The sequence below is a fragment of the Protopterus annectens genome, chromosome 6.part0 (assembly GCF_019279795.1).
Source record: "Protopterus annectens isolate FY-2018-M chromosome 6.part0, PAN1.0, whole genome shotgun sequence".
NCBI lineage: Eukaryota > Metazoa > Chordata > Ceratodontiformes > Protopteridae > Protopterus > Protopterus annectens.
Window position 1 is genome coordinate 301240689 of NC_056737.1, and position 25959 is coordinate 301266647.

General features: G+C 42.3%; 1 protein-coding gene across 1 annotated transcript in view; it reads left to right on the forward strand.

The window, feature by feature from the left end:
- Nucleotides 1–25959, forward strand: part of ALKBH1 (alkB homolog 1, histone H2A dioxygenase) — a 181575-nt gene that overhangs the window by 25455 nt on the left and 130161 nt on the right. The window contains exon 2 of the mRNA XM_044073512.1: nt 17849–18011. Coding sequence (XP_043929447.1) covers nt 17849–18011 — 163 coding nt within the window. The remainder of the gene's footprint in view (nt 1–17848; nt 18012–25959) is intronic.

Sequence of the window (25959 nt, forward strand, 5' to 3'; positions counted from 1 at the left end):
TGACATCCACATCGCCACAACATTCAGGAAATCATTCTATGTGGCACACCTTATCACTAAGGGCTTTTCATCCAGGAAAAAAGGTCTGTGTCCCACTGTACTCATCCCTTATTAGACCCATTATAGAATACAACACCCCATTTGATATGTACCTCAACATATTTGCAACAACTAGAAAGGCTGCAGAAATAACCCCACTAAAAGAATTGCAGGCGTAAAGCAGATGCCCTATGCTGACGGTCTAAAAAGAGCTCCACCTATACTCTGTCGCATATCGTCTACTCGGAGGCAATCTCTGCTTAACATACAAGGTTATGTCAAACCCAGTGCTATTGGACATGCTATGCTTAAAGAAATCACAATCCCTCAGAGATGCATCCTCCAGGGATCTAAACCTTGTCATCACAATGAACAAAACATGCTGGAGGGATAGGTTCTTGACCCAGAGGCTCCCCAGACTCTGGAATAGACTGCCCATACATGTCCTGCAGAGCGCCTCTTTGACCCTCTTCAAAATAAACCTTGATTGGTTGGGAGATGGGATATTCACCCCCGGGATCACATCACTCGCCCTGCTAGACGGGGGTCCAGAGAAGTAAATACTGTGGGAAGAAATAGCTAGGGAATTGTTATGGCTAGGCTTGTATAGTCCCTAGGGCCGATTAGCCTTAGCACCAACCTATGAACCTATAAAATAATTATATATAATATAGAGAGAGATGTACATAAATAAATGCATACAAACACACACATGCACATTTAAAAAAAAAAAAAAAAAAAAACTCTTGAGACCTAAACTCTAATTTTAACTTTCTAAGAAATAGTAAATATGTTAAACAATGTCCTATCTGACTTCAACTTAACACCACCTAGTATATTTAAAAAAAAATTACTTGAAGCCTAATTGTTACAGTAAGGGCTCCTCATCTGTTGAGTAAAAATATTTATCTTTTATCGTTTGTATTAATTGAATACCATGGCAGTGAATAAAAAAAAAAATGCATGTGCTTCAGTTGAGTCAAATCCACAGCTGTTTAGACAGCAAGAACTAAAGTAAACTTGCTTCTCCTTTCTCTTCTCTTCTCTTTGTAATTTGATTCACCTTTTCTTATAATTTTATTCTACTCTCCTTGTAATTTGATTCTCTAATCTCAGAATAACCAGTTGTTAACAGGAACCCCATGTTTTGGGGCAGTTTTTAGATGGCCACGCCTATGTTGACCAGCAAGGAACACTTGTTTGGCTAACTGACACCTCCTCCTATTTCCACCCCACCACCCTGCAACTTAATTTAATAAGTGTTAAAAATAATCTCTTAAGACATAGGTACACATTAATTAATAGAAAATAAAACAAACCATATTAACATTTGTTTCCATTTATGGACATTACTTATGTTTTCTTCAAACGTTACATAAATTGCTCAGTCTGTGCCTTCCCATAAGCCTCACTCCTCCTCCTGAACATTATTCTGCATGAATTATTCCTACAAATTACATTTATTTTTGCTCCTTCCCTCTTCAATAGATCCATTTACCAATACTGTTTATCTCTTACAGCGTTCAATATTTTAAATACAGATGGTTTAGATTTTAATTTCCATTCCGTAGTTATTACTTTGGGCAGCCAACAGAACTGAACTTAAGGCCTTGCAATGTGTAGAGAATTCAGACCATGTGTTCATCCTCAAAAGAATCATTTCTGTAGTCTGAGCCATTTGCTCCCCTAATATTTTTGACGGAGTGCCCAGGAGGGAATTTTTTCAAATCTGCCAACCCATTACACCCCCCCCCCCCAAAAAAACAAATGCTCCCAGTTACTGCTTTATTCCCCATCATACTTCCAACATTTACAAGCTACCTGAAAAGAAAAATTCTTTCAAGTCTGCTTGGGGTATAAAAATTTCCATGCAAAAATCCTAAACCTTCTGGACTTTGTTGCATGCTTGGGAGCCATATGAGTGTTCTTCCAATGTTGTCCAGCATCTCTTCCCCGTCTTGTATAACCTATTCTAATTCTTGCCGTTGTTTCACTATCTTTAACAGATTTTGTTCTGGAGTCGACTAAAAACTATATACCGGGAAGATTTTTAACTTGGGACTCCCCTATCCCTCCCTCTTAGAGTATACTCTGCCTTCCCCACCAGGGATTGACATTAGACTATAACCTGTAGTTCAAGCATCTTCTTTACCTGATCCAACTCTGATACCTTTCCCGGTCTAGTTGTTATGCTTCCAATACCTTGGTTCGTTTGCAGTTTTCTTCAGTAAACTCCAGCTCCCTCTTGCTTATTTTCTGTATTCCTACTTGCAGTCATCTCTTGTCAGAATCTCCTTTCTCCATTCTGCATTGGCTTAGTTCTTAGAATACTTTCTGCAAATTTATGTATGTAATTCTGTGTGGTGGTTGCTATTCTGTGTATGTGCGTCCAAAATTCCACTCTTTCTTGACCTTCCCGACTTATCAGTATTTCTTTTCACTTTCAAATGCAGCATTCTGCTTGTGGTAAGTATATGAACCTTAACAATCAACATCAATACAGTTCGTTTTTGATAACCCCAATGACCGCTAATATCTCACAGTTCCCAAATAATGGTGTATGTTATGCTTTGCAACATTTTGGATTGTGCTTTTTTTCATACTTTAATGGAATGTCACCACTTCAGGAATTTTCACTGTATTCTAGTGTCTTGTTACTGCTTTAATTTCCGTTTCTTTATGTTTGATGCTGCTATTCCTCTTTCTACTTTTCTTAACTAACATACATGTAAGTGACTGATGTTTTTAATGTCTTGTGTGTTACATAGATAAGTGCAGGTTCTAAGTAATGTACTGTAATAGTTTGCCATTACTTTTATAATTTTTCCTGGGTCTATTTTTGTCTTGCATTTCTGATTTTTAGCTATCCTTTCAACTTTTTTTGCTTCAAGTGTTGAGCAGTCATTGTGGCTGCTCTAGTGTTACTTTTAAAACCAGTAATGTTAAGTTGTCAATCTCGCCTTCATTCTTGCTTGATGGGTTCGGAGCCGATCCTTCGGCTCCGACTCGGCACTTGCTAAGCTCGAGAGTCACTTTTACCAGCTCGAGGCAGCCCCATATCCCATGATGCAAGGCGGTAAGTACCCAGATCTCGTTTGCCGCTTCGCTGATGAGGTCCTCCTTTTACCAGCTCCTGGTAAGTGAATTGTTTCTTTACTATTTTAGCCCCTTTTTACAAAAAAACCTTAAATTATTAGTTTTAACTTAGTTTTAATCCCTTTCTGACAGAAAATTTCCCTGTCTCCTCATAACTTTTAGTCAGACTTTCACCCATCCCATCCCCCCCCCTGTTAGGGTGTGTGTGTGTGTCTGTTAGTGATACCTTTTGGTATATTTAATTTAATTTCTTGGACTGGTGTGTGTGTGTGTGTGTGTGTGTGTGTGTGTGTGTGTGTTTTTTACACCATGTCTAAAGAAAGGGTCTCAGGCTTTAAGAAGTGTGACTCGTGCTGTCAGAAGATGTCTCTGACAGACGGTCACACTTCTTGCCTGTACTGTCTGGGGCCTCTTCACCTGCAGGACTCCTGTGCTATATGTCATTCCTTAGCCAGAGAGTCCTGCAGGAAAGAAGAAATAAATTGATTTTGAGGGGCCTTCTTAAGCCGGAGGGCTCTCCGGCTAAGTCGGCCCCATCTAAGACTTCTAAGTCTTCCAAGGCCCAGGCTTCTGTGTCCGAGCCTGTGGCCTCGGCTCCGACTCTTTCAGAGTCGAGATCGGCTCCGGCTGGAGCCGATTCTGGGTTACCTAAACCTTCGGCACCGATGGCTATCGGTGCCGACTCTGGTTCGACCACCGTGTCGGCTCCGATCGGTTCCGACCACCATGTGGCCCAGGCATCGGTGTCGGCTCTGACACCCTTACATTTATGGCCGTATCGGCTCCGGCTGGAGCCGATGCATCGAAGCTACCTGTCGGTGCCGATAAGTTGTCGGCTCCGACAGTTTCAGTAGTTTCATCGGCTCCGATGGTTCCTTCGAGGAAGAGGTCTAGGTCCCCTTCCTTGGAGCCGATACTTTCGGCTCGGCCGCCTCTCTCTCGGAGCGGAGCCATCGGAGCCGATCTTCAAGGTCATCCAGGCTTTCTGACCATGATTTGGAGAGTGGTCAGTAGATTACTAAAGTCACAGGCACTGGCCCAAATGCTACATAGTCCGTCTCAGCAGACGACTATTAGTCCACACCCCATTGCAGTTCCTCCTTCGACTCTACCTCAGAGTTTGGAGTTGGAGTCTTCGGGAATGGTTTCTGCTATGGCTGAGGGACAGATACCCCCTTCTGCTCCTTCAGCCTCTACTCTTATCTCCTCTTCGAGACCTTCCTTAGAGGGATTCGGTGGCCGAGCTTCCCTGGTCTCCTCCGAGGGGGTGAGTGGCATCGGACCCTTGTCCGAGCCCGCTCTTCCCCTTGGAGCCTCGGCCTTGGTGAGCTCGGCTCCGACATCTGCCTTGGAGCCTTCCTTTTCGGTGGGTCCTGGAGTTCCTAGTTCTTCGGAGCGGGTTCTCTCGGACCTTCCTGGGAGGGGGGCCTTCGAGGTAATGAAGAGTGTGCTGGCCACTGGTCTCAGCCAGCAGTCTATTCCCTTAGCTTCTCCCTCTATGGTACCTGTTGACATCTCTGCCACTTCTCTTGCTCCAGGACCCAGAGATCCTCCGCCTCAGGTTTCCCCACTGGGAATATCCCCCTCTTCCGAGAATTCTCCTGATTTGTCGGGGGATCCTCCGCGGAAGAGGACATGTAAGAGGAAACACGTAGACTCCCCCGAGTCTATCACTTCAGATACTGACTTAGATGAGTCAGAGGGATCCCCAAGATCCCCCTCTGAGGATGTCTCCTTCTCAGACATCCTAGAACTCCTTAGACAGAGGGGAAACTGGCCCACCAATAATCCCTCTGAGGATGATTCAGTATACCTGGAGGCATTTGGATCTCAGCCCTCCACCTCCTGGGTGTCTCCGCCTTTCGACCCCCTTATGCAGGTTATTGCTTGAAAGGCGTGGACTGCTCCTGACTCTGTAAAGCCTGTCCCTAGGAGGCCTTCTAAATTTATTACTGCCCCGTCGGACAAGCAATTCCTTACAAAAGGTGTCCCCGCTGATGCCATGGTGGTGGCGGCTGCCACCAAGAAGGAACTTGCAGATCCTTCCGTACCTGTCCATCCTCCTAATAAGGACTCTAGGACCATGGATAGATATGGTAAGCGGATGTTTTCTTCAGCGACCTTTGCTATGCGTTCGCTGAACTATCTTTGTCACTTCACCAGACTCCAAAGGGATATCCTTAAGGAGCTAGGTGAAGTTGTGCAGGATCCTACAGCTGCGGGGGTTAGGAAAAAATTGGTTTCGCAGCTGGGACCCCTTACCTCCATTGCAAACTCCTCCATGCGGCTTATATCATATGCTGCTGATGGAGCAGTAGGGCAAGAGGTACAGGTGTGGCTCTTAGGCGCCAAGCCTGGATGCGGCTATGTAATTTTGCAGATCCCTTTAAGGCGTCCTTCACAAACTCTCCCTTTGATGGGTCAGCTTTGTTTGGCCCTCAAGTGAAGGAAACGTTGACCAGGTGTGAGCAGGATGGCAAAACTCTTTCTGCCGTGAGTCCGTTTTCCACCCCTTCTAGACCTTATCCCAAAGGACAGAAGGGTGGCAAAATGTGGTTCCATAAATCCCAAGGAGTCACACGATTCACGTGGTCAGTTTACCCCTAGAGGCAGAGGGGTAACAACAACAGACGCCGCTCTAGAGGCAGAGGGGGTCCACAAAACCAGGGAAACAGAGAGTCTCTCTCTGACAAGCCCTGTCAGCATCCCTGAGATGTTGCCCGGCTGTCCCTCCTTGGAGGCAGTCGGGGGAAGACTATCACTGTACCCAGAAGCCTGGCGTTCTCTCACTCAAGACAAATGGGTACAGTCGATCATATCCGAGGGTTACAAAATTCCTTTCGAGGAAAGTCCTTTCTATCCCTCAAATTCCCTTCCAGATGTACCACCCGGTCTAAGGGAAATTGCAGAGTTGGAAGTCTCAAAACTACTGCAAAAAAGAGCCATTCAGCCAGTTACAACAGACCATTCAGAGCCCGGAATCTACTCAAGGTTCTTTTTGGTCCCCAAAAGACGGGAGACTGGAGACCAATATTGGATCTCAGCAGACTCAACAAGTCTGTGAGGAAGACAAGATTCCGAATGGTCACTCTTCAGTCGATTCTGCCCTTCTTGCAGAAGGACAACTGGATGTGCTCAATAGATCTTCAGGATGCGTACTATCACATATATTCACAGACGCTCCAGGAGATTTCTCCGCTTTCGGCTGGGGTCCAGTCATTTCCAGTTCAGAGCCCTGCCCTTTGGTCTCACCACAGCCCCCAGAGTGTTCACCAAATGCATGGCAGTGGTCACGGCTCACCTGAGACGTCAAGGATTCCAGGTGTTTCCGTATCTCGACGACTGGCTCCTGTCAGCCACCACCAGGCATCAGCTTGTTCAAGCCAGGGATTACACAATAAATCTTTGTTCTCATTTGGGCATCTCGATCAACTTGAAAAGTCATCCTTATTGCCCTGCCAGTCTATTACTTTCATAGGCGCAAACTTAAACACTGTTCGGATGTCAGCTACCCTTACAGACCAAAGAGTTTCAGACATTCAAAGTCATGTCAGGATCATTCTAGCCAACAAGAAAGTACAGGCCAGAATGGTTCTAAAGGTATTAGGTCTCATGGCTGCGGCCATTACTCTTCTTCCCTGGCTCGCTTCTACATGCCTTCTTCAGTGGATGTTGTTCACTCAGTGGTCTTACCAACAACTTCCAATGCGTCACCAAATTCTGGCGACACAGATTTGCAAAAATCATCTTGCTTGGTGGATCACTTCTCCCCAGATTCACCAAGGCAGACACTTTGTACCCCCACCCCCGGTAGCCACTGTCACCACGGATGCCTCCCTGATCGGGTGGGGGGGGCATTATCAGGGCAGGATGGTTCATGGGGCGTGGCAACCGTTCGTGTACCACCTGCACATAAATGTCCTAGAGATGAGAGCAGTGCTTTTAACGTTGCAAGCCCTCAACGACTCTCTTCCTGTAGGGACAATTGCAGTCCACACAGACAACATGTCCGTAGTTTGGTATATCAACAAACAGGGCGGAACCAAGTCCTACCCCTTGTGTCGAAGCGCTCAGACTGTGGCAATGGGCGATCTCCTCTCATCGGTTTCTGGTAGTAACGCACATCCCTGGGAAAACCAACATTTTAGCGGACAGATTGAGCAGAGCTATTCTCATGCCTCACGAGTGGTCTCTCAAGCAATCTATAGTGGAGGAGATTTTTCTGGAATGGGGTCGCCCATGTTGCGATCTTTTTGCTACTCCCCAAAACAGCAAATGCCCAGACTTCTTCTCTCTCTTCCCTCTGTCAGGCCATCCCCCCAGAGACACTCTGACCCAGGATTGGCCCCAGGGACTTCTTTATGCCTTTCCTCCTTTTCCTCTGATCCCTCAGGTTATCCAGAAAGCTACCGTTTTGAGAGCCAAAATGATTCTCATTGCTCCTTATTGGCCTCGACAAATTTGGTTTCCGTTCCTCCATCGTCACCTTTTGGTGCAGCCGTGGCATCTGGACCCAGTGCCAGATCTTCTGGTTCACCAATCCGGTCAGCTGCACCGGTCTATCCCTTCTCTCAACCTCTCAGCATGGTTGCTCCACTTCCTTCCTTAGCCAGGCTTCCTTTGATCTCTAACCCTGTTAGAGACATCATAGTAGCTTCTTTAAAATCCTCTACCAGGAAGATTTATACAAGCAAATGGAAACGTTTCTCTTATTGGGCCAAAGCCAAGAATATTGATCCCTTCACTGCCCCAGTTCAGGCAGTTTTGGACTTCTTAGCAGAGATTTTTCATGCAGGCTCCTCTTCTTCCACAGTTAGAGTTCAATTGGCTGCTATCTCAAACTTTCATGTCGGGATCGCAGATCACAATATTATGTCCCATAGGCTTTGTAGAGCCTTCTTGAAAGGAATTTTCCTGCTAAAGCCTCCAATCAGGAATCCTCCTCCTCAATGGGATCTAAATTTAGTGCTGACATCCTTGATTCTTCCCCCCTTCGAGCCAGCTGTTTCTTGCTCCCTAAAATTTCTTTCTTGGAAAACATTATTCCTAGTAGCTATTACATCGGCCAGGAGGGTGTCTGAACTTCATGCTCTATCGGTTCGACCCCCCTATTTGATCTTTCACAAGGACAGAGTATCATTGAGAACTAATCCGACCTTTTTGCCTAAGGTCGCCTCAAAGGCTATTTTGAATCAATCCATTGATCTCCCTGTATTTTTTCCAAACTATTCAAACAGATCGGAACAAAAATTACATTATCTTGATGTCCACCGCCAACTCAGATATTATTTGGACAGAACTAAACAATTTAGGAAATCCGATCAACTCTTTGTTTCCTATCACGGATAACAGGAAAGGCCTTCCTGTCTCTAAAGTGACTTTATCTAGATGGCTTTCTTCTGTCATCTCTGAAATTTATCTGCTCAGGGGAAAACAGCTGTGCTCAAAACCTAAAGCACATTCAACTAGGAGCTTAGCTACTTCTACAGCCTTTCAAGCTAGACTTCCTTTAGACACTATTTGTGCAGCGCCACTTGGGCCACTCCTTATACTTTTGTTTCCCATTACAAATTGGACTTGGCCTCCAGGGACAGAGCCAGTTTTGGCTCTACAGTCCTCAAGAGTCTGTTCCATTGAGCCACCCAGGATAGAGGTGCTAGGGGCGGTCCCATCAAGCAAGAATGAAGGCGAGATTGACAACTTAACATTAAGAAGTTATGTACCTACCATAACGTTCCATGTTAGTTGTCTTCTCGCCTTCTTTCTTGCGACCCTCCCTCCTTCCCCCAGGCCTGGACAGACCTTTCTACAAGAGATTATTATGCTGAAGACCATTCAGAGCTGGTCCTTCTTTCATCCTGTAGGCTTTCTTTCTTCCTTTGGGAAGTATTTATGCTTGGTGCTATTGCCCTTTGTTATCAAACGAGATCTGGGTACTTACCGCCTTGCATCATGGGATATGGGGCTGCCTCGAGCTGGTAAAAGTGACTCTCGAGCTTAGCAAGTGCCGAGTCGGAGCCGAGGATCGGCTCCGAACCCATCAAGCAAGAAAGAAGGCGAGAGAAGACAACTAACATGGAACGTTATGGTAGGTACATAACTTCTTATTTTTAACAATAATGCCATATATTCTTTTATATTTCCTAAGTACTCTTGCATAACCCTTCTAGCTTCTTTCAGTCATTCTTTTTTTACATGTGTAAATCCCTTACCTGTTTAAGCTGTTTGGGTATCTGTTGTGGTAATAGTTCCGTATATCTTATTTGCTTTCATTCTGAGCACGTTTCTAATCCTTAATTTAGTTATTCCAGTTTTTTGCATAATGCCCAATACTTTGATTCAGATGTAATATTTTGACCTACCCAAGGAATACACTACTTCCTTTCCAGAAGAAATGCTAGAAAATGTTTGTTTCAATCTTTTACTTGCTTACAAAACTTGACTTGTATATGTGCATCATCGTGTAGTACATCCCTGTGTGCATTTTTTTATGAATCTCGCCATGTTGCAGTCTTCAATATGTAATACCCATCTAATCTTGCTCAAAAACTGTTGTTCTGGTTTAAAAATAAGGTTCCCTTGAAAAATGTGTATATTCCAATTCATTTTTTTTTTGTTATATCAAGGAGTCCAAATACTTGCAAATATTTTCTAAATATCTGCATTCAGTGGGTATTTTAGGATATCTTGACCCTTTAAAGAAGTCTTCCTTATTTCCTACAGTGCTCTAGTGAGCTAATATTTCCGTGATACCCTTTTTGGGTCCAACCAACAATCTTTCACCACCATAAATCTTCCCTGCCTATCCTTTAATTTATACTGTGACCTTTATTCAGCTTTTGTTCTCGGTAAGTCCTCTTTTCCGCTTCTGTTTACAAAACATTCATGTTCTCATTCAGCTGTGTTTCTTGTGACATTACCTGTGCACTGCTACTAAAAATACATTGATGCACTTTCTTCTTCCCCTAACATGTTAAATATTCTTGACCAGTTAGCCTTGTGCTTACATACTTCTTTGGGTTTCTGTTACAAACAGGCAGTTCGTAGTCTATTTCTATCGATTTTCATGTCTTTTTTTTTTTTTTTTTTTTTGTTTGTTGTTCCATCTGAACCTAATTGTTGATTTCAGTTGATTTAAAATATCTTCAGTGTGTAACTTGTATAGTCATTCATCTAAAATATTTTTGTCTAGTTTTCAGTGCCTTGTTTTTAAGGAGAGCCTCCCTAATCTGTTTCACTTGCCTACAGGTAACAGTTCATTTCTTCCCGTTTGAATAGTAATTGAATTTTCACTAGAGGCAGCATGCCCCACCATTTTATATCTAATGTTTCATTTTAAGTAAATTTTTAAAACGTGGTAATCTCTATTTTAATCAGATAGTTATTTGCAGTTTGGTTCTTAATGATTTTAATGGTTTTAAAGCATTATTCAGAGTGTACGTCACATTTTAGTTGCTCAAAGATCCTTGTCCCTATAAGCATATATTTCTTTAGTGATCACACTGCATTATTTTTAATGGAGTTTCACTTTTTGAAAGCTGTTTCATCTCCTTTGTTTATCCATTGTGTTATTTTGATAAAATTGGAAAGGGTTTCAAAAGAAATTGCTGCCCTGTTTGCTTTTCTGCGTTTTTTGATTTGTGTGTTTCTAAATCCCTTTATTCTATTCCAGTTATTCTTTTCTTTCTGTCAGTTAATCTTGGGCATGTTTAAGCTCAGTGTAGTTTTGTTTTTAATCCAAGTGGATAGAAGTATGTTAAGTACTGCAGAATGCAATAACTTGAAAGGAAGTTGCATTTCTGTGTGGAGCCTTAGAGGGAAGGAAAGCATTTATTTTAGTTAGTTTGTAGCAAAATATCATTTGCATACAATCTCATGTCTCCAGCTTTTAAGATTCCTTTTTTTCATAATCATAATTTCCTGTCCCCGCTAGTTTGTCTGCAGCTTAATCAATATGGGTCTCGTCATCATTCTCATGCACAAATTAGAAATGTACTCTTGCCTATTTTAATATCTACAATAGAAACTGCAGGCCATGTGCTAAGGCATTTTCTCATAAAATTTTCATAGTCCTTCCCTTTGAATTATGTTACTTCTCTAAACCTGGTATCTCTACATGACCTGTCCTCAATTTCGAGCAGTTTTTTTTTCTTGTGACTTGCTCATACTTTAGTTGCTGTATAGTTGTGTATTTTTTTTCTTTTATTTCCTTTTCAACAATCTGTGTACCAGTTATTTCCTCTGAGTGCTTGGTTAAACATCATCTATTTCCTGCAGTCTTATATTGTGTATATGTATTTCAACAGAGAGGCACTGATTTTGAAAACCTCAAGTGTATTTGGTCAGCCGTTCTCAATAGGGTGACTGGGGAATTTTTCTCCTTCAACTGCCATTGCCATCTGCCTTTCTCACTTGTTTTCCATACTGCTTTCTGTCCCCTTCTTAGATTACACATTTTTTCTTTTATTTCATAGTTTAGTACTAGGCTATCTGCCCTGGGGCATTTGTAAGCCTAGCCATAGTGATGTGGCTTTTGCCACCCCATAAAATGGTACAAAATGCACAGAATAGATTTAGAATACTGTGCCCCTGTCTAGTAGTGACACAGATGTGACCCCTGGGGTAAACTTACGATCTCCCATCCACTCATCAAGATTTCTCTTGAAGAGAGTCAGTGAGGGGCTCTGCCTAACATGAACTGGGATCTTGTTCCAGAGCATGGGAAGCCTCTGGATTATGAATCTATCCTTCCAGCATGTCCTATTCATACTTGTGCCGAGGTTTAAGTCTTTAGCTCTCGTGGTTCTGATGGATTTGGATTTTTTGAGGTGGAGCATGTCCATCAGTTCCTGATTGGACATGGCCTTGTACATCAGGCAGAGATCACCTCTGAGCAAGCGGTATGCTACTGAATAGAGCTGGAGTTTCTTTAGTCTGGCAGAATAAGACATATGTTGGAGACCCTTGATCCTCTTGGTGAGGTACTTTTGTGGTCTCTCCAGCTGTTGCAAATGCCGTGTGAGGTACATACCAAATGGGGCATTGTACTCAATCATGGGTCTGATAAGGGAGGAGTATAGGGGTACAATGACATCCTTGGATCTGGATGTGAATCCCTTCATGATAAGGTGTGCAAGGTAGAACGTTTTTCTAACCACTTTGGCAACGTGGGTATCAAATGAGAGGTCTCTGTCGACTTGGGTCCCTAGGTCTCTGATTACTTTTTCCGTACTCAGTGGGTTGCTGTCTATGTGATAATTTGTGGGTACTTTGTTTTTCCCAAAGGGGATGACTATACATTTTTTGGCATTTAGTTTAAGGCCATTACTCCGGCACCAGTTGTCCGTTTCTGTGAGGCCTTTTTGTAGGATGTATGTGTCCGCTGGTGTATCGACTATGGCGCCTAGTTTGCAGTCATCTGTGAACTTTGTAAGCCACAACCCTCCCATGTTTGCTTTAACATCTGAGAAATAAATGCCGAACAAGAAGGGTCCCAGGACAGATCCCTGTGGGACACCACTTGTGACTGGCTTTGAGTCTGACATTGCTCCAGCGATTTTAACTTTATGGGTTCTGTCCTTTAGATGGGTTGCAAACTGGCTAGTGACATAAGGGTTTACGTTTAAGCTGTTGAGCTTATCTATGATGCCTGAGTGGGGTGTTGTGTCGAAGGCCTTAGCCAAGTCCAGTTAGGCTGTATGGACTGCTTTGCCTTCATCAATGGCTCTAGTGACTGTTTCGAAAAAGTCGACCAGGTTCAAAAGGCAGGATCTGCCCTTTACAAAGCCGAACTGGGTGGGGTTAAGTGTCTCTAAGTCCCCAATGTCTCTGTTTATGAGTTCCATAATGATTCTTTCCATAGCTTTGCAGACCAGGCTGGTTAAGCTTATGGGGCAGTAGTTCCCAGGGTCTGTAGAGGTACCCCCTTTGTGGAGTGGGACATTGTTGCTGTACGCCAGTGTTCAGGTGCATATCTTGTAGTAAGGCTAAGGTTAAATAGCATTTTTATGTGCGGGTTTAGCTCCTCTTGGGAGTTCACGTAGCACGCTACCCGGGATACCGTCTGGTCCCATTGATGCTGTGTTTTTAGCTTTGCTGAGGGCGGCTCTCACCTGGACATCTGAGATGACAGGGAGATTACATTCAGCTGGGATAAGTATTTCTTCTTTTGGGGGTGAGGGAGGGGAGAAATTTGCACTGAACCCGTCAGCCAGAATGTTGGCAATACCTGTGGGTTCAGTGTATTTTTTGTTGTTGTGAACTAACTCTGAGCATATCTGAGGGTTTCCGCCCAGGTTTCTAACATAGCTGAAGAAGGCTTTGTGGTTATCTTTAGTGTCCTTAGCGATTTTTCTCTCAAAGTTGGCCTTGGATGTTTTTATGAGAGAACGTAGTTTTCTGCTAGTGTTGATAAGAGATGTCTTCCCTTTATGGGATTTTGCTCTATCGTGCAGTAGCTTCCTTCTTTTGTTATACAATTTGTTAATGGCTGAGGTCTTTCATAACTGTGGTGGTGGTGCTGCTGTAGCGTTGTCACCTCATAGCAAGAAGTTGTCCCATTCGATTCTCAGCTATAGCGTCTTCTGTGTGGAGGCATACGTGAATGGGGCGTGCCTTCGTTGAAGGTTGTGCATCAGGGCTGGTAACCCGGTATGTAAAAATCCACTACCAATTATTAGCAGACTGGGGTTCCGCTGTGGCGACCCCTAACCGGGAAAAGCCGAAAGACACAAACAAACATTGTTCTTTTCTTTCTTTCCCTTCAGAGTATCAGACACTTCAGCTATCAATTTCTGTAAAAACAAAATAAAAAATTTTTACTGGCTTGTGGTCTTGAGTATTTTTAACTCGACCTAGAGCTCTTTTTAGCTGCTCACACTATTGCAGCCATCTTGGAATGCTGCCATTCCGATTTAAGAATTTCTGATGGGCAAATATTGTGTGCAGTATATATACACGTAGATATACAGTCATTTCCACCTGGATTGTTCTGTGATGCAGATGGGTGGCTTCTAGTAGTAGCACCCTTAAGAATCCAAACTGAGGTGCATTAAAATTTTGTTTGCAATCTTCATGCCCAACTTTAAAGTTATAGGTTTTTCAGTTATTCTGTTGGATTCAGTACTGATTTTAATTTAAATCAAAGTTGCTCATGTCATCCAACATGTAGGTACTAGCAATAATATATTGACTTTTACCTGTTGGATGCTACACACAGACTCCACAGACTTGTGTTTATTCCCCCAAAACAATGAAGCACAGAAAAGTGCATTTGTTTTCAGTTAATTTTGCTGCATATTCAAAGTGAGCATACTGCTACATGACTGGAGAAGATAGCACCCACCAATTTGCATCATCAATATGTATGATATAACTCATGGTCAGGAAGTGAGCTGGCATAAATGCAGGGATCCAGTAGCACTGAAAAGTGGTCTAATTGGTCTGAAATTCAATTGATATGCAAGTGGTAAGAGTAAGACTAGAGTGCTAATGCAATGATGTAAAGTGTTGTCAAGGTTGGTGGCCTTTTGCACATGATCTTTAAGGGCTAAAATCAGCTGCACTCTTTGGCTGCCTCACAGTTACCATTTTCATACCCATGAAAGAAGGAGTACTAAAAGAATAAACATCCGAGAATATCAGGAAGAGTGCACCTTTATTACTCACACCTCTGTGGAAAATCTTCAGACCTCAAACTCTACAGTAAGGTTTACTGAACTGTTCTCCTTTCACCCAGATGTGAACATCACTGCACGTTTTTCAGCAGACTGGCTTGCTGTCAAAGACCACGTTGATGTACTCCTGCCTAGTATGTAAAACCCTGTGTAGCAACTCCAGCAATCGCTTAAGTCGCAGATTTAACCATAAGAAGCACCCCATATCACTTTTGTTAATAGGCTAGCATTGCACCTATTCTTACACCAGCTAACTTGCTGTCTTTGTCCAGACATGCCTTCTGTATCTTGGCACTCAGATTGTAGGACCACCTCCCACAGAAATGTATAAAGTACCCACTTATAATCCAATTTAGAGAAAAACTGTTAGCCTCCCTAAGAAAAAGGCAACTTGCATCTGCTTCAGGTATCTACCTGCAACTTAAACTCCTCATACTAATTCTTCTTTCTAACTGTTGTCCTCACACTTGTTCTCACGTTACCACACTGCTCAGGAGAACATTAAATGCTCGCTCCTTATCTGTTCTGTCTGTAACTTCCCCATACTTCAGTTCTTCAGTTATCTCCTTCACTACTCGTCTTCCATTATTTTATGTAAGTATGTATATAGTCTTTAGGCATTGATTTCTGTTTACCAGTGAACTACCTACTGCCTTTTCAAATTACTTGCAATGTCTTTCTATTGTGCATAGTTTTGAGCTACATTTACATTGTACTCTTACTGTGAATATCACTTTTACTTCCAACTTTTTTTGAACCTGCCATCTTGCTTTCTTTTGTAATTCCAAGACTGTGGCTGAAGTGGATCCCCCATTGATCAGATTGCTACCCTGGTAACAAACAAACAAAAATAAGTGGTGCCACAGCAAAACTTAGAAATTCATGTTGTACAAGATATATTGCTTAACTGTATAGAGTTTTATGTAGCACAAAGAAGCATTGGGCGAGTGAAGGGACAAAGTTGGTAAGGCTTGTGTTCGAGGGGGAGGTGTTTTTTGAACAAATGGGCAGTGCTGACTTGACTTGTATTTCATGATAGTATTAGGTGGGTGGCAAGCTAACGCTAAGGAGATTTTTGTAACTGATGGATGACTGGCAAACATAAGGGGATTCTTGTAACACTGGGGAGGGGGGTGTTGGACAGGGTGTCAGGCTGCAATTAAAGGCATACACGTAACAGAGTAAAATGCTTAGTGGAAGCTGAAGGGATTTGCACTGTTCAGTGGAGCAAGACCCTTTTCCTTCCCTCCTCCATTCTTGGTGCATTTATCATTTTCATTGATAAAGCAGCCCCTCCCCGCCCTTACATACACACACTAAACAAAAAAATATATATATGTGTGTGTAAAATATATATATATATATATATATATATATATATATATATATATATATATATCTATATATATATATATATCTATACATACACATACACACACACACACACACACACACACACACACACACACACACACACAATGTGTGTGTGTATGTATGTGTGTGTGTGTGTGTGTGTATATGTATATATATATATATATATATATATATATATGTATATATATATGTATATGTATGTATGTGTATGTATGTATATATATATATATATATATATATATATATATATATATAGATATATATATATATATATATATATATATATATATATACAGATAGACACACACACACACACAATGTGTGTGTGTATGTATGTGTGTGTGTGTATGTATGTATATGTGTATATATATATATATATATATATATATATATATATATATATATATATATATATATATATATATATATATATATACATATACATACACACACACAGAGTGTGTGTAATATAAATATATGGTTCTACTTTACAAAGTCGACTTGCCAAAATATCTACTCCAGTAGCATCAAGACCACAACAGCAACGACTTACAACATCACATTCCCAGAACGGCAAATTACGCCTCCAAGAAACGAACCACTTGGCCACGACTGACTAACTTTGCCCTGTCCTCCACTATAGTGCAATCTCTGGTGATGTTATATTTGGATAGGAGGATGTGGGGGGGGGGTGTCAAAGCCTCCCATTCCGGTGTTTTTCTTTTTCTTTTTTTCCTAATATGGTAGGTTTAATTTAAATTGGTCGAGTGGCCACAGAATGACATGCGTGAATGGGCGTGCCTTCGCTGACGGTTGGACGTCAGGCTGGCAACTCGGCACCATAAAAAATTTACTGCCAATCATTAGTGGACCGGTGTTCCGCTGTGGCGATCCCTAACCAGGAAAAGCCGAAAAGACAAACAATTTAATTGTTATTTTACGGGAAACCAACTACTTGGCCACCCCTGAGGAAAATAACATAAATATTAAAGAATCGTATTAGAGAAAAAAAAAACTAAAATTTATACATAGACAAAACCCTGCTGAGTGGGTGGCTTCACCCCCCACCCCCATGGGGGGCTGGGCCCCCCCTAAATACAACAACTCCGAGATCACACTATAGAGGAGGACAGGGCAGCAGTTAGTGGTGGCCAAGTGGTTTGTTTCCTGTAGGTGAAATTTGCTGTTCCGGGAGTTCGATGTTCTAAATCGTTGCTGTTGTTGTTTCGATGTTTTGGTAAGTCGACTTTTTAAAGTAGAACCATATATATAGGGGTGTCTGTGTCTCTCTCTGTCTGTGTGTGTGTAGTAATTACCTGCCCAAGCTTGTTCAAAGATCCACATGACTTGAATCTGAGTAAACAGTACTTTTAAGGATCACATTATAATGGCTAGCTTCCTGATTAATTTTATTGCTGTTGCATTTTTCATTGTTTTGGAATTTTCTTCGTCTAATTTTTGCAATATGGGATTTCTTCTTGAATGTTTGTTTTTACAGATGACTCTAATTTTGGAAGCTTGGATTGGAGTCCATGATGATGAAAATGTCTGGCTTGATGCTTTACAGGAAAACTGAGGCTGTAACTTTTTTGTTTACCTCACACGTTTGAGACTAAAATGACTCTTGTTTTATTTATTTTGTTCTTTCTGCAACTTCTCACCAGGATTCATTTTCATATCCAACCCTTTCCTGCCTTGGTCACAGCGATACTGGGTGAAGCAGTGCTTGAAAATGTACCCACAGAAGCCTAATGTCTGCAACCTAGACATGCATATGTCACCCGAAGAAACTACCGATATATGGGGGAAGAGTATGCTCCATATGAGGCAAGTAGTATCTTGGGACTTTTAAAGTAGAGCAATATGTTTGTATCATTGTGAAGTGATAGTAAATGTTAGAGGTTAGGCAATACCATTGGGCTGTTTTAAGGGCAGCTATTACATACACTGGGTGTAGTGCCACTAAATACCTGTTGTATCAAAGGTCTTGACTGATGCTTATTGTAGTCATTTTATAGATGCAATGACCTGCAGTGCTCATTTCACAGAGTTAGTGCTGCTAAATTCATGAAGGCTCCAGCTGCAGTAAAGTGACAGCTTTATAAATTACATGTTGGATGTTTACTTGAAAACCTCAGCTCTGGTTTTATGTCTGTCAACAGCTGTTGTCAGTTTTGCAGCAATTCATCGCACACAAATGTGTAAATGTTTGAATCAAGTTAGTTGGAAGCTGTGGTCCAGTTGATGAACTAACATGCCCAGTTTTAGAGCTCTGTGATCAAATCCCATTTGTCCCAATTTTTTTCATTTTCAACTCTGAGGTTAAACAGGCTCTACCTTCAGCAAACTTGGCAACCATTTGAATTGTAAAAAGTGATACGGTTGGTTATCAGTTACACTGGAACTACAGAATTTTGTTATGATTTGAACTGGAATCTCATGCTCATCTAAAAGTTTGTATTCTTGGGTAGTCTTAGTATTAGCCAAACATGTTGGTGTCTGTCACATTGTGAATCGGTGGGGGGGGGGGGGGGGTGGAGAGGCAGATGTGTGGTGCTGATGTATATTTTCATTAAAGGTTATTTGTACTGGGAGATGTCTGTCTAATCTCAGTCACCGTTGTTTTTTTTTTTTTTTTTTTTTTTTTTTTTTTTTGAAGGATGTTTATTGCTGCAGTAAAACATGTGGACTTACACATTCAGATTTTCTTGTGTCATGATCCAGATGTTCATCGTGTTGCACTGCTGCAGTCATTACACTTGGGTTATCCTGCCGTCAGGCGGTCCCGTAGTCGGCCAGAGTTCCAAAGTCTTGGTCCGGCGTCTGTTGCTGTCGCTTCTTCCCTGACGTCAGTGCGCCAGGGGTATATAAGATGCATCCGATGCCATTTTCTTCAGTCTTTCTTGCCGCGTGGTGCCCGAAGCAGAAGCAGTACGCAAGTGCCAGTCGGCTGACTCCTGAGAATTTCAAAGTCAAATTTCAGATCCAAAGTCTTCAATAAAGCTAAGTACCTCGTTGGGGAAACTTTTTTTTCTTGCCTCAGACCGATGTCAGAAAAAGTTAATAATTGTATTTCTTGTGGGAAGCAAATACCTCATAAGGACTTCCACTCTTACTGTATTCCATGCCTAGGCCCTGATCACATCGTCACTAGTTGTCGGTTTTGTGCTAGATTTAACAAGCGCACTATAAAAAGACGTTTTGATTTTGCTTTGCACTACTTTGGCCGAAGGTTCAATTATACTATGCCGTCGGATCAACCGACTACCTCAATACCAAAAACACACAAAGACAAGGATAAAGACAGACATCCGAGGTCCTAAACCGACGACGAAACCTCTTCTAGGCCAGTCGCCAGTTCTCAGTGAGGCACTTTCGCAGCCCCTGACACCCATACCTCAGAGCCACAGGCCGCTTCCGACTCCCACATGGAGACCTCTAGGCCTCTGGAAATTCAAGGTATTGGGCCTGCGGAAACTAATCCCTCAGATGGGTCCAGAGCCGCTGAGCAGGCATCGGCTTCTGAGGGTGTTTTCAGACCTTCACAACTTACCATTAAAACAACAGCCAAGACAAAGGTACCATTGAAGACAAAGAAACAAGTACAGCATTCTCCTGGACAGTCCTCCATGCCTAAGAAACAGATGCTTAAAATGGCCGAAGACCTCATTACTCTAATCAGCAGTTCCCATCCCCCTCCTGAGAAAAGGCCTAGGCAGGATACAGAATATGATTCCTCTGATCAGGTTTCCATTTCCTCTGATTCCTCTTCAGACCAGGGATACTCTCTACCCCCCTATGAGGACTCTGATACTGAAGAATCTATCCCTTCAGCCTCTCCCCCTGAGGATTATTCTTTTGGGGAAACTTTATATACCATGAGTGAGCATTTCCATTGGGAAAGTCAGGATTACTCAGAATCTAAGAAAAGGCTCGGGGATTTCCTTTTATTGCCTCAGCACAGGCCCCTGGCTATTCCGCCTGTGCTAGATATTGCGGATGATGTGTTCTCTGAATCCCAGCCTATCTCCTGATTCGTATTATAGAGTCCCCGACTCTCACAAGTTTCTTTACAAAAACCCTTCTGCTGATCCGGAGACTATTTCCCAGGATCCAAAAGGGGTTAAGGCTTCCATTGCAAAAAATCCAGTACCCTCTGACAGAGATTCCAGAGCTTTGGATAGATGGGGGAAGAAAGTATACACTCCTGCAACTTTAGCAGTAAGAGCTTTAAATTGCCAGTTTCACATGCTTAAGTACCAACAATTTGTAATGGCTCAGTTAAAACAGAAAATGCTTGCAAGCTCAGAAGCTCCTGATTGTAAAGAAATGCAGGATTTATTGCATGCAGTTGAACAGGTAGGAAAACATACTCTGCAATGTGGTTTTGATTCTTTAGAGGCTTCTTGTAGAGCCGCAGTTACAGGTTCTGTGATTCGAAGACATGCTTGGTTAAAAGAACAGAGGTTACCTGATCATGTTAAGGCAAAATTATTGGATGCTCCTTTACAGCATGATACCTTGTTTAGTGTTAAGGCAGAAGAGGTGTTAAAGAAAATGGAGGATAAAGTTAAATCTATGCAAACAGTCAAGGATTTCTTACCGGTTCAGCCACCTCGGTTTAGCAGAAATTGGCCAACAAAGAATTGTGTCAGACAGGCCACAGAGAGGCAGATACAGACGCCCAAGAGGCAGATCTCAACCCCAAGCCTCATACAGATGACAGTGGGGCACCTCAAACCCAAAAGGAGGAGAGGACAAGTCTCAACCTTACAGGAAACAGTCACAATGACTTTCCCCTTCTTATGCCAAGCACTTCCCATTTGGAAGCCCCCTTAGGGGGAAAACTAGCACTTTTTTCTCAAAACTGGCAAACAATCACCCAAGACAAATGGGTTCTGAATATTGTGTCTCAGAGTTACAGGTTCCACTTTCATACTTTACCAAGGCTAAAAGGAATGCCAGACCTGCCACAAAATCAGTGGGCAGAGGCACAAAAACAAATTTCAGCCCTCATGGACATGAGCTATTCAAAATGTACCACAACAGGGACAAGGATTTTACTCAAGACTCTTCCTGGTTCCCAGAAAGGACAAGGCCTGGAGGCCCATACTAGATCTTTCAATTCTGAATACTTATCTGGATATTCCGAAATTCAAAATGTTGACATTACAGCAGCTTCTACCCATGCTGGGCAAGAAGGCTTGGCTTGTTACTCTGGACCTCAGAGGCATAACTGCATGTCCCTATCAGACAAAATTGCAGAAGATACCTCAGATTCAAAGCTGGTACAATGCACTACCAATTCTCTGCACTGCCCTTTGGCTTATCTACTGCGTCCAGGGCCTTCACAAAGTGCCTGGCACCAGTAATTGCATTTTGCAGACAATAAGGAATTCAAATATATCCATACCTGGACGACTGCCTCATTCAAGCAGAGACAAAGGACATTCTCCTACAGCATCTGGCATTTGTAAAAATGTTGCTAATTTCTCTAGGGTACACAGTGTGCCCTCGCAACAGATTATATTCTTGGGTGCCAGCTTAAATACAACGGCCCAGATGGCTTACCTCACGCCAGATAAACAAGTTCAACTAACTCAATATCTTCACTTACGGGCAAAAAAAGTCCCATCTCCCTGCAAGAAAAACTCTGCAGGCCCTGGGATTCATGGCATCCTGCATACTACTAATACCATATGCCAGACTGCATATGAGGAAATTACAATGGTACCTAAAAAGTGTTTGGACTCAGCATGCTCATAGTTTAGAAGCAGTAATACCAATGATTCCCTGCCTACAACAGGAGTTTCGATGGTGGGCACAGGCGTGTCACCTAAACAAGGGTCAGCCTTTTACCCAACCCACAGCCAGGCAAACTCTAGCAACAGATGCTTCGGATTACGCCTGGGGAGCACACATGGCAGGAAAATGCATTCAGGGCAAGTGGACCACAGACCAGATGCATCTTCACATCAATCAAAAAGAGATGTTGGCTGTTCAAAATGCCCTAACAACTTTCATCCAGGACAATTATTACTAAAGACAGACAACACCACAGTAATGTGGTACATAAACAAGCAAGGGGGCACTCATTCTTATCCCCTATGCAGGCAAGCCATGACCTTGTGGAACACAGCTCTAACGTATCAAGTTCACCTGCAAGCACAATTCCTGCCAGGAAAGAAAAATACTCTGGCAGACGATCTAAGCAGAAATATCATGGACCCTCACGAATGGGAATTGAATCCACAAATCTTCAGCATGGTAACGCAAAAATGGGGATGCCCAGACATAGATCTTTTTGCCTCCCCACTGAATTGCCAACTACAAAAATTCTGCACAAGGACTTATCACAAACAAGCATGGAAAGTGGATGCTCTTTTGTTCAGCTGGAAAAACCTAAAAGTTTATGCCTTCTCGCCACTGCCTCTCCTTTCAAAGGTACTCCTAAAAGCCAGACACGAAAAACCACAGATGATCCTGATTGCTCCAGACTGGCCACGCTAGCACTGGTACCCTATCTTAAGAAACTTGGCTCAAGGCCTACCATGGATTTTGCCTCAAATTCCACACCTTCTGACTCAACAAAGCAATCTGATCCTGCACGGTCAGCTCAAAACCCTAAACCTGGCTGCATGGCAGATAAATTAGTCAAACAGGCAACACCTCTCTCTAAAGCTGTTATGGATGTCATTTTGGAGGCCAGGAGGCCTAGCACCAGGAAAGCTTATTCAGAAAAATGGAAGAGATTCTGCACCTGGAACCAGGCTCAAAGCCTTCACCCTCTTGTTCCAAATATTCCTCAGATTTTACAATACTTAACTGAGATGCTGGACAGAGGCCTATCCTTCTCATCAATTAAGATCCACGCCTCTGCCATTTCAGCACATTACAACACGGATAATCCTTTATTCTCTCATCCCTTGCTAAAGCAGTACCTCAGAGGGGCTAAAAACATAAGACCGCCCCAGAGAGCGCCAACATAAACTTGGGACCTCAATTTTTTTTGGAAAAACTGACCCTACCACCTTTTGAGCCAGCCAATACAGCCGATCTAAAATTTTTATCATGGAAAACAGCTCTGCTCCTGGCAGTAACTTCAGCACGAAGAGTGTCAGAGCTACAGGCATTAATGACAGTGGAACCTTTTAAAAATTTTCATCAGGACAGGGTATCTTTAAGGACAAACCCTACCTTTATGCCAAAGGTGGTATCTAGTGTGGCTCTTAACCAAACCATCCATTTGCCAACTTTTTATCCAAATCTCCAGAATAAAGGGGAGAAACTTCTGCATTCTTTGGACATACATAGGCAGCTACGCTTCTACTTGGACAAAACAAAAGCTTTCAGGAAAACTGAGTAACTGTTTGTAGCATATGCTGCAGGATCACAGGGCAAGGCTATCTTAAAGCAGACTATATCCAAATGGATAGGGCACTGTATTTGGTACTGCTACACACAGCATGGAAAATCAATCCCAAGTAACATTAGGCCACATTCCACCAGGGCAACGGCCACTTCAACAGCCTTTCTCAGAGGAGTACCTACCAAGGAAATTTTGGAGGCTGCAACTTGGAGTTCAGTGCACACCTTTACCAAGCATTACCACCTGCCTCTTTACTCTAAATCCAGAGCAGGATTTGCCACTGCAGTTCTGCAGGGCCTCGTAGCCAAACTTTTTATAGACCAGCCACCCAACCTTAGCTTTGGAATTCTACCCAAGTGTAATGACTGCAGCAGTGTAACACGATGAACATAGTACAGTTTTGTACCTACCATATATGTAGATGTTCGAGTGTTCACACTGCTGCAGTCCAGGTTACCCCCCCCCCCCCTCCATCCCCTCTGAACTAGCTGGACTTGCCTATACCTTTCTATCCTATACAACCTTTGAGGTGTATTTGCTTGTAACTGAAGGTATTGTTTTTATTTTATTTATATATATATATATATATATATATATATATATATATATATATATATATATATATATATCATTTTTGTTTAGCAATATGTATTGCCTACCTACTTGGTGGCACCTGACATCTGGGGCAAGCAAAACTGAAGAAAATGGCTTCTGATGCATCTTTTATACCTCTGGCGCACTGACGTCAGGGAAGAAGCGACAGCAACTGACGCTGGACCAAGACTTTGGAACTCTGGCCGACTACGGGACCGCCTGACGGCAGGATAACCCAAGTGTAATGACTGCAGCAGTGTGAACACTCTAACATCTACATATATAGTAGATACAAAACTGTACTGTGTGTGTTTTTGTTTTTAGTTTGACATTAGTTACGGTGCAGCGAGAAACCATCTTTAGTCTGCCACACTTAAATCACTAATTAGTTGTATGCTTTTCTTTGTGTTCTCTTGCAGAGCACATTTACAGTATTTTCATGAAGAGTTTTCATAACTGTTCATCTAAACTGTTTCTTACTTTTGTTAAGTCAAACAATCTTGAGCATAGACCAGTCCTCCATTAGTAGATTTCTTCCAAGAGTTTTTCTAAATCACTTTGAAAAAGTACTTTGCTGTTACTGGCTCTTAAGAAGGTGGACACATTATGAACTTCAAGTGGGCCAGATTTGTGTAAAAATAGCCTGACCATACTTTTCATGTTTTTTTTATTTGCTTAAGGATTTCTCTCTTGTGACATATCAGTGTTTTATTCACATGGTAATTTGGCACAATCTACTAGTTATGTGTAGGTGATGTAGGTCTAGGTCAGTCTTTAAGGATGCAAAAAGCCAATGTCATGGGTAACCAGTAAATGGTAAACCTGTCTGGACATCAGAGCAGGTGCTTTCTGACAGTGCAACTAACGTGTCTCCTATCCCATTTGTGGACAGTTCCTTCTAAATTTTCCAACTACATCAGAATGAAATCTGGTAACTGAGAGCTGTAATCTACCCATTTTTAATCCAATTTAGAGAAAAAAGTCAACCTAAGAAAAAGAGCAACTTGCACCTGCTTCACTTATCCACCTCCTTCCCCTCAACTGTCCAGATTTTTGCCTCGTATTGTTGGTATGCTCTTCATAAAATTCGAGGTTTTCTGCAATTCACTGAGGATTTGAAGGCACTAATGATGACATACATTTGAGTTTGACTTCATATCCTTCAAAAAATGCAGGCTTGCACAAATCCTGTTATTTTAGCAACTTTCTAAATTTGTTTAAAATCTGCCTCTGTTTTGGACCTTCCCCCAATTATTTTAGTCTTTGTCTAGACTTCTTGCACTAAGAAGTTGAGAAGTAAAATCCGCCTGTAACTGAAAGTTCTTGTACTATTTCATATTACTAATTGTAGTCCCGACACTTGTGTAATACTGATTTTCCCTGGAGGAATTTGGGAGAGCAAGATTTTCACTATCCATGTCCACGAAAAAAAAAAAAAAAAAAAAAAAAAAAAGAAAAGAAAAGTTCTTGTGTCATGTCTGTCAGAGGGTTTGGATTCAGCTTTCAGGTGTGGCAGTTGTCTGAGTAGTTTGTATGTTTACTCTGTGTGGTATTTTGATGTGTCAGGTGGCAGAGAGCAGCTGGGTTTAGAGGAAACCTGCATGTATGACACAGTAAAAAATAGAAGACTGTTGTTGCTGTCCTTTTAGGAGATATCCAGGGAGATGGCTTCACTGTGAGGAAAGGAGGTAGAACCGAATTTTGATTCCTGCTAGCACCCTGTTTGTGACTCTCTATTCTTGAGTTCCCAAGTGGTGTGAATCCCTGGAAGTATATAAAGAGCATTGGTTTCTCTCCAAGCTAGACTCTACA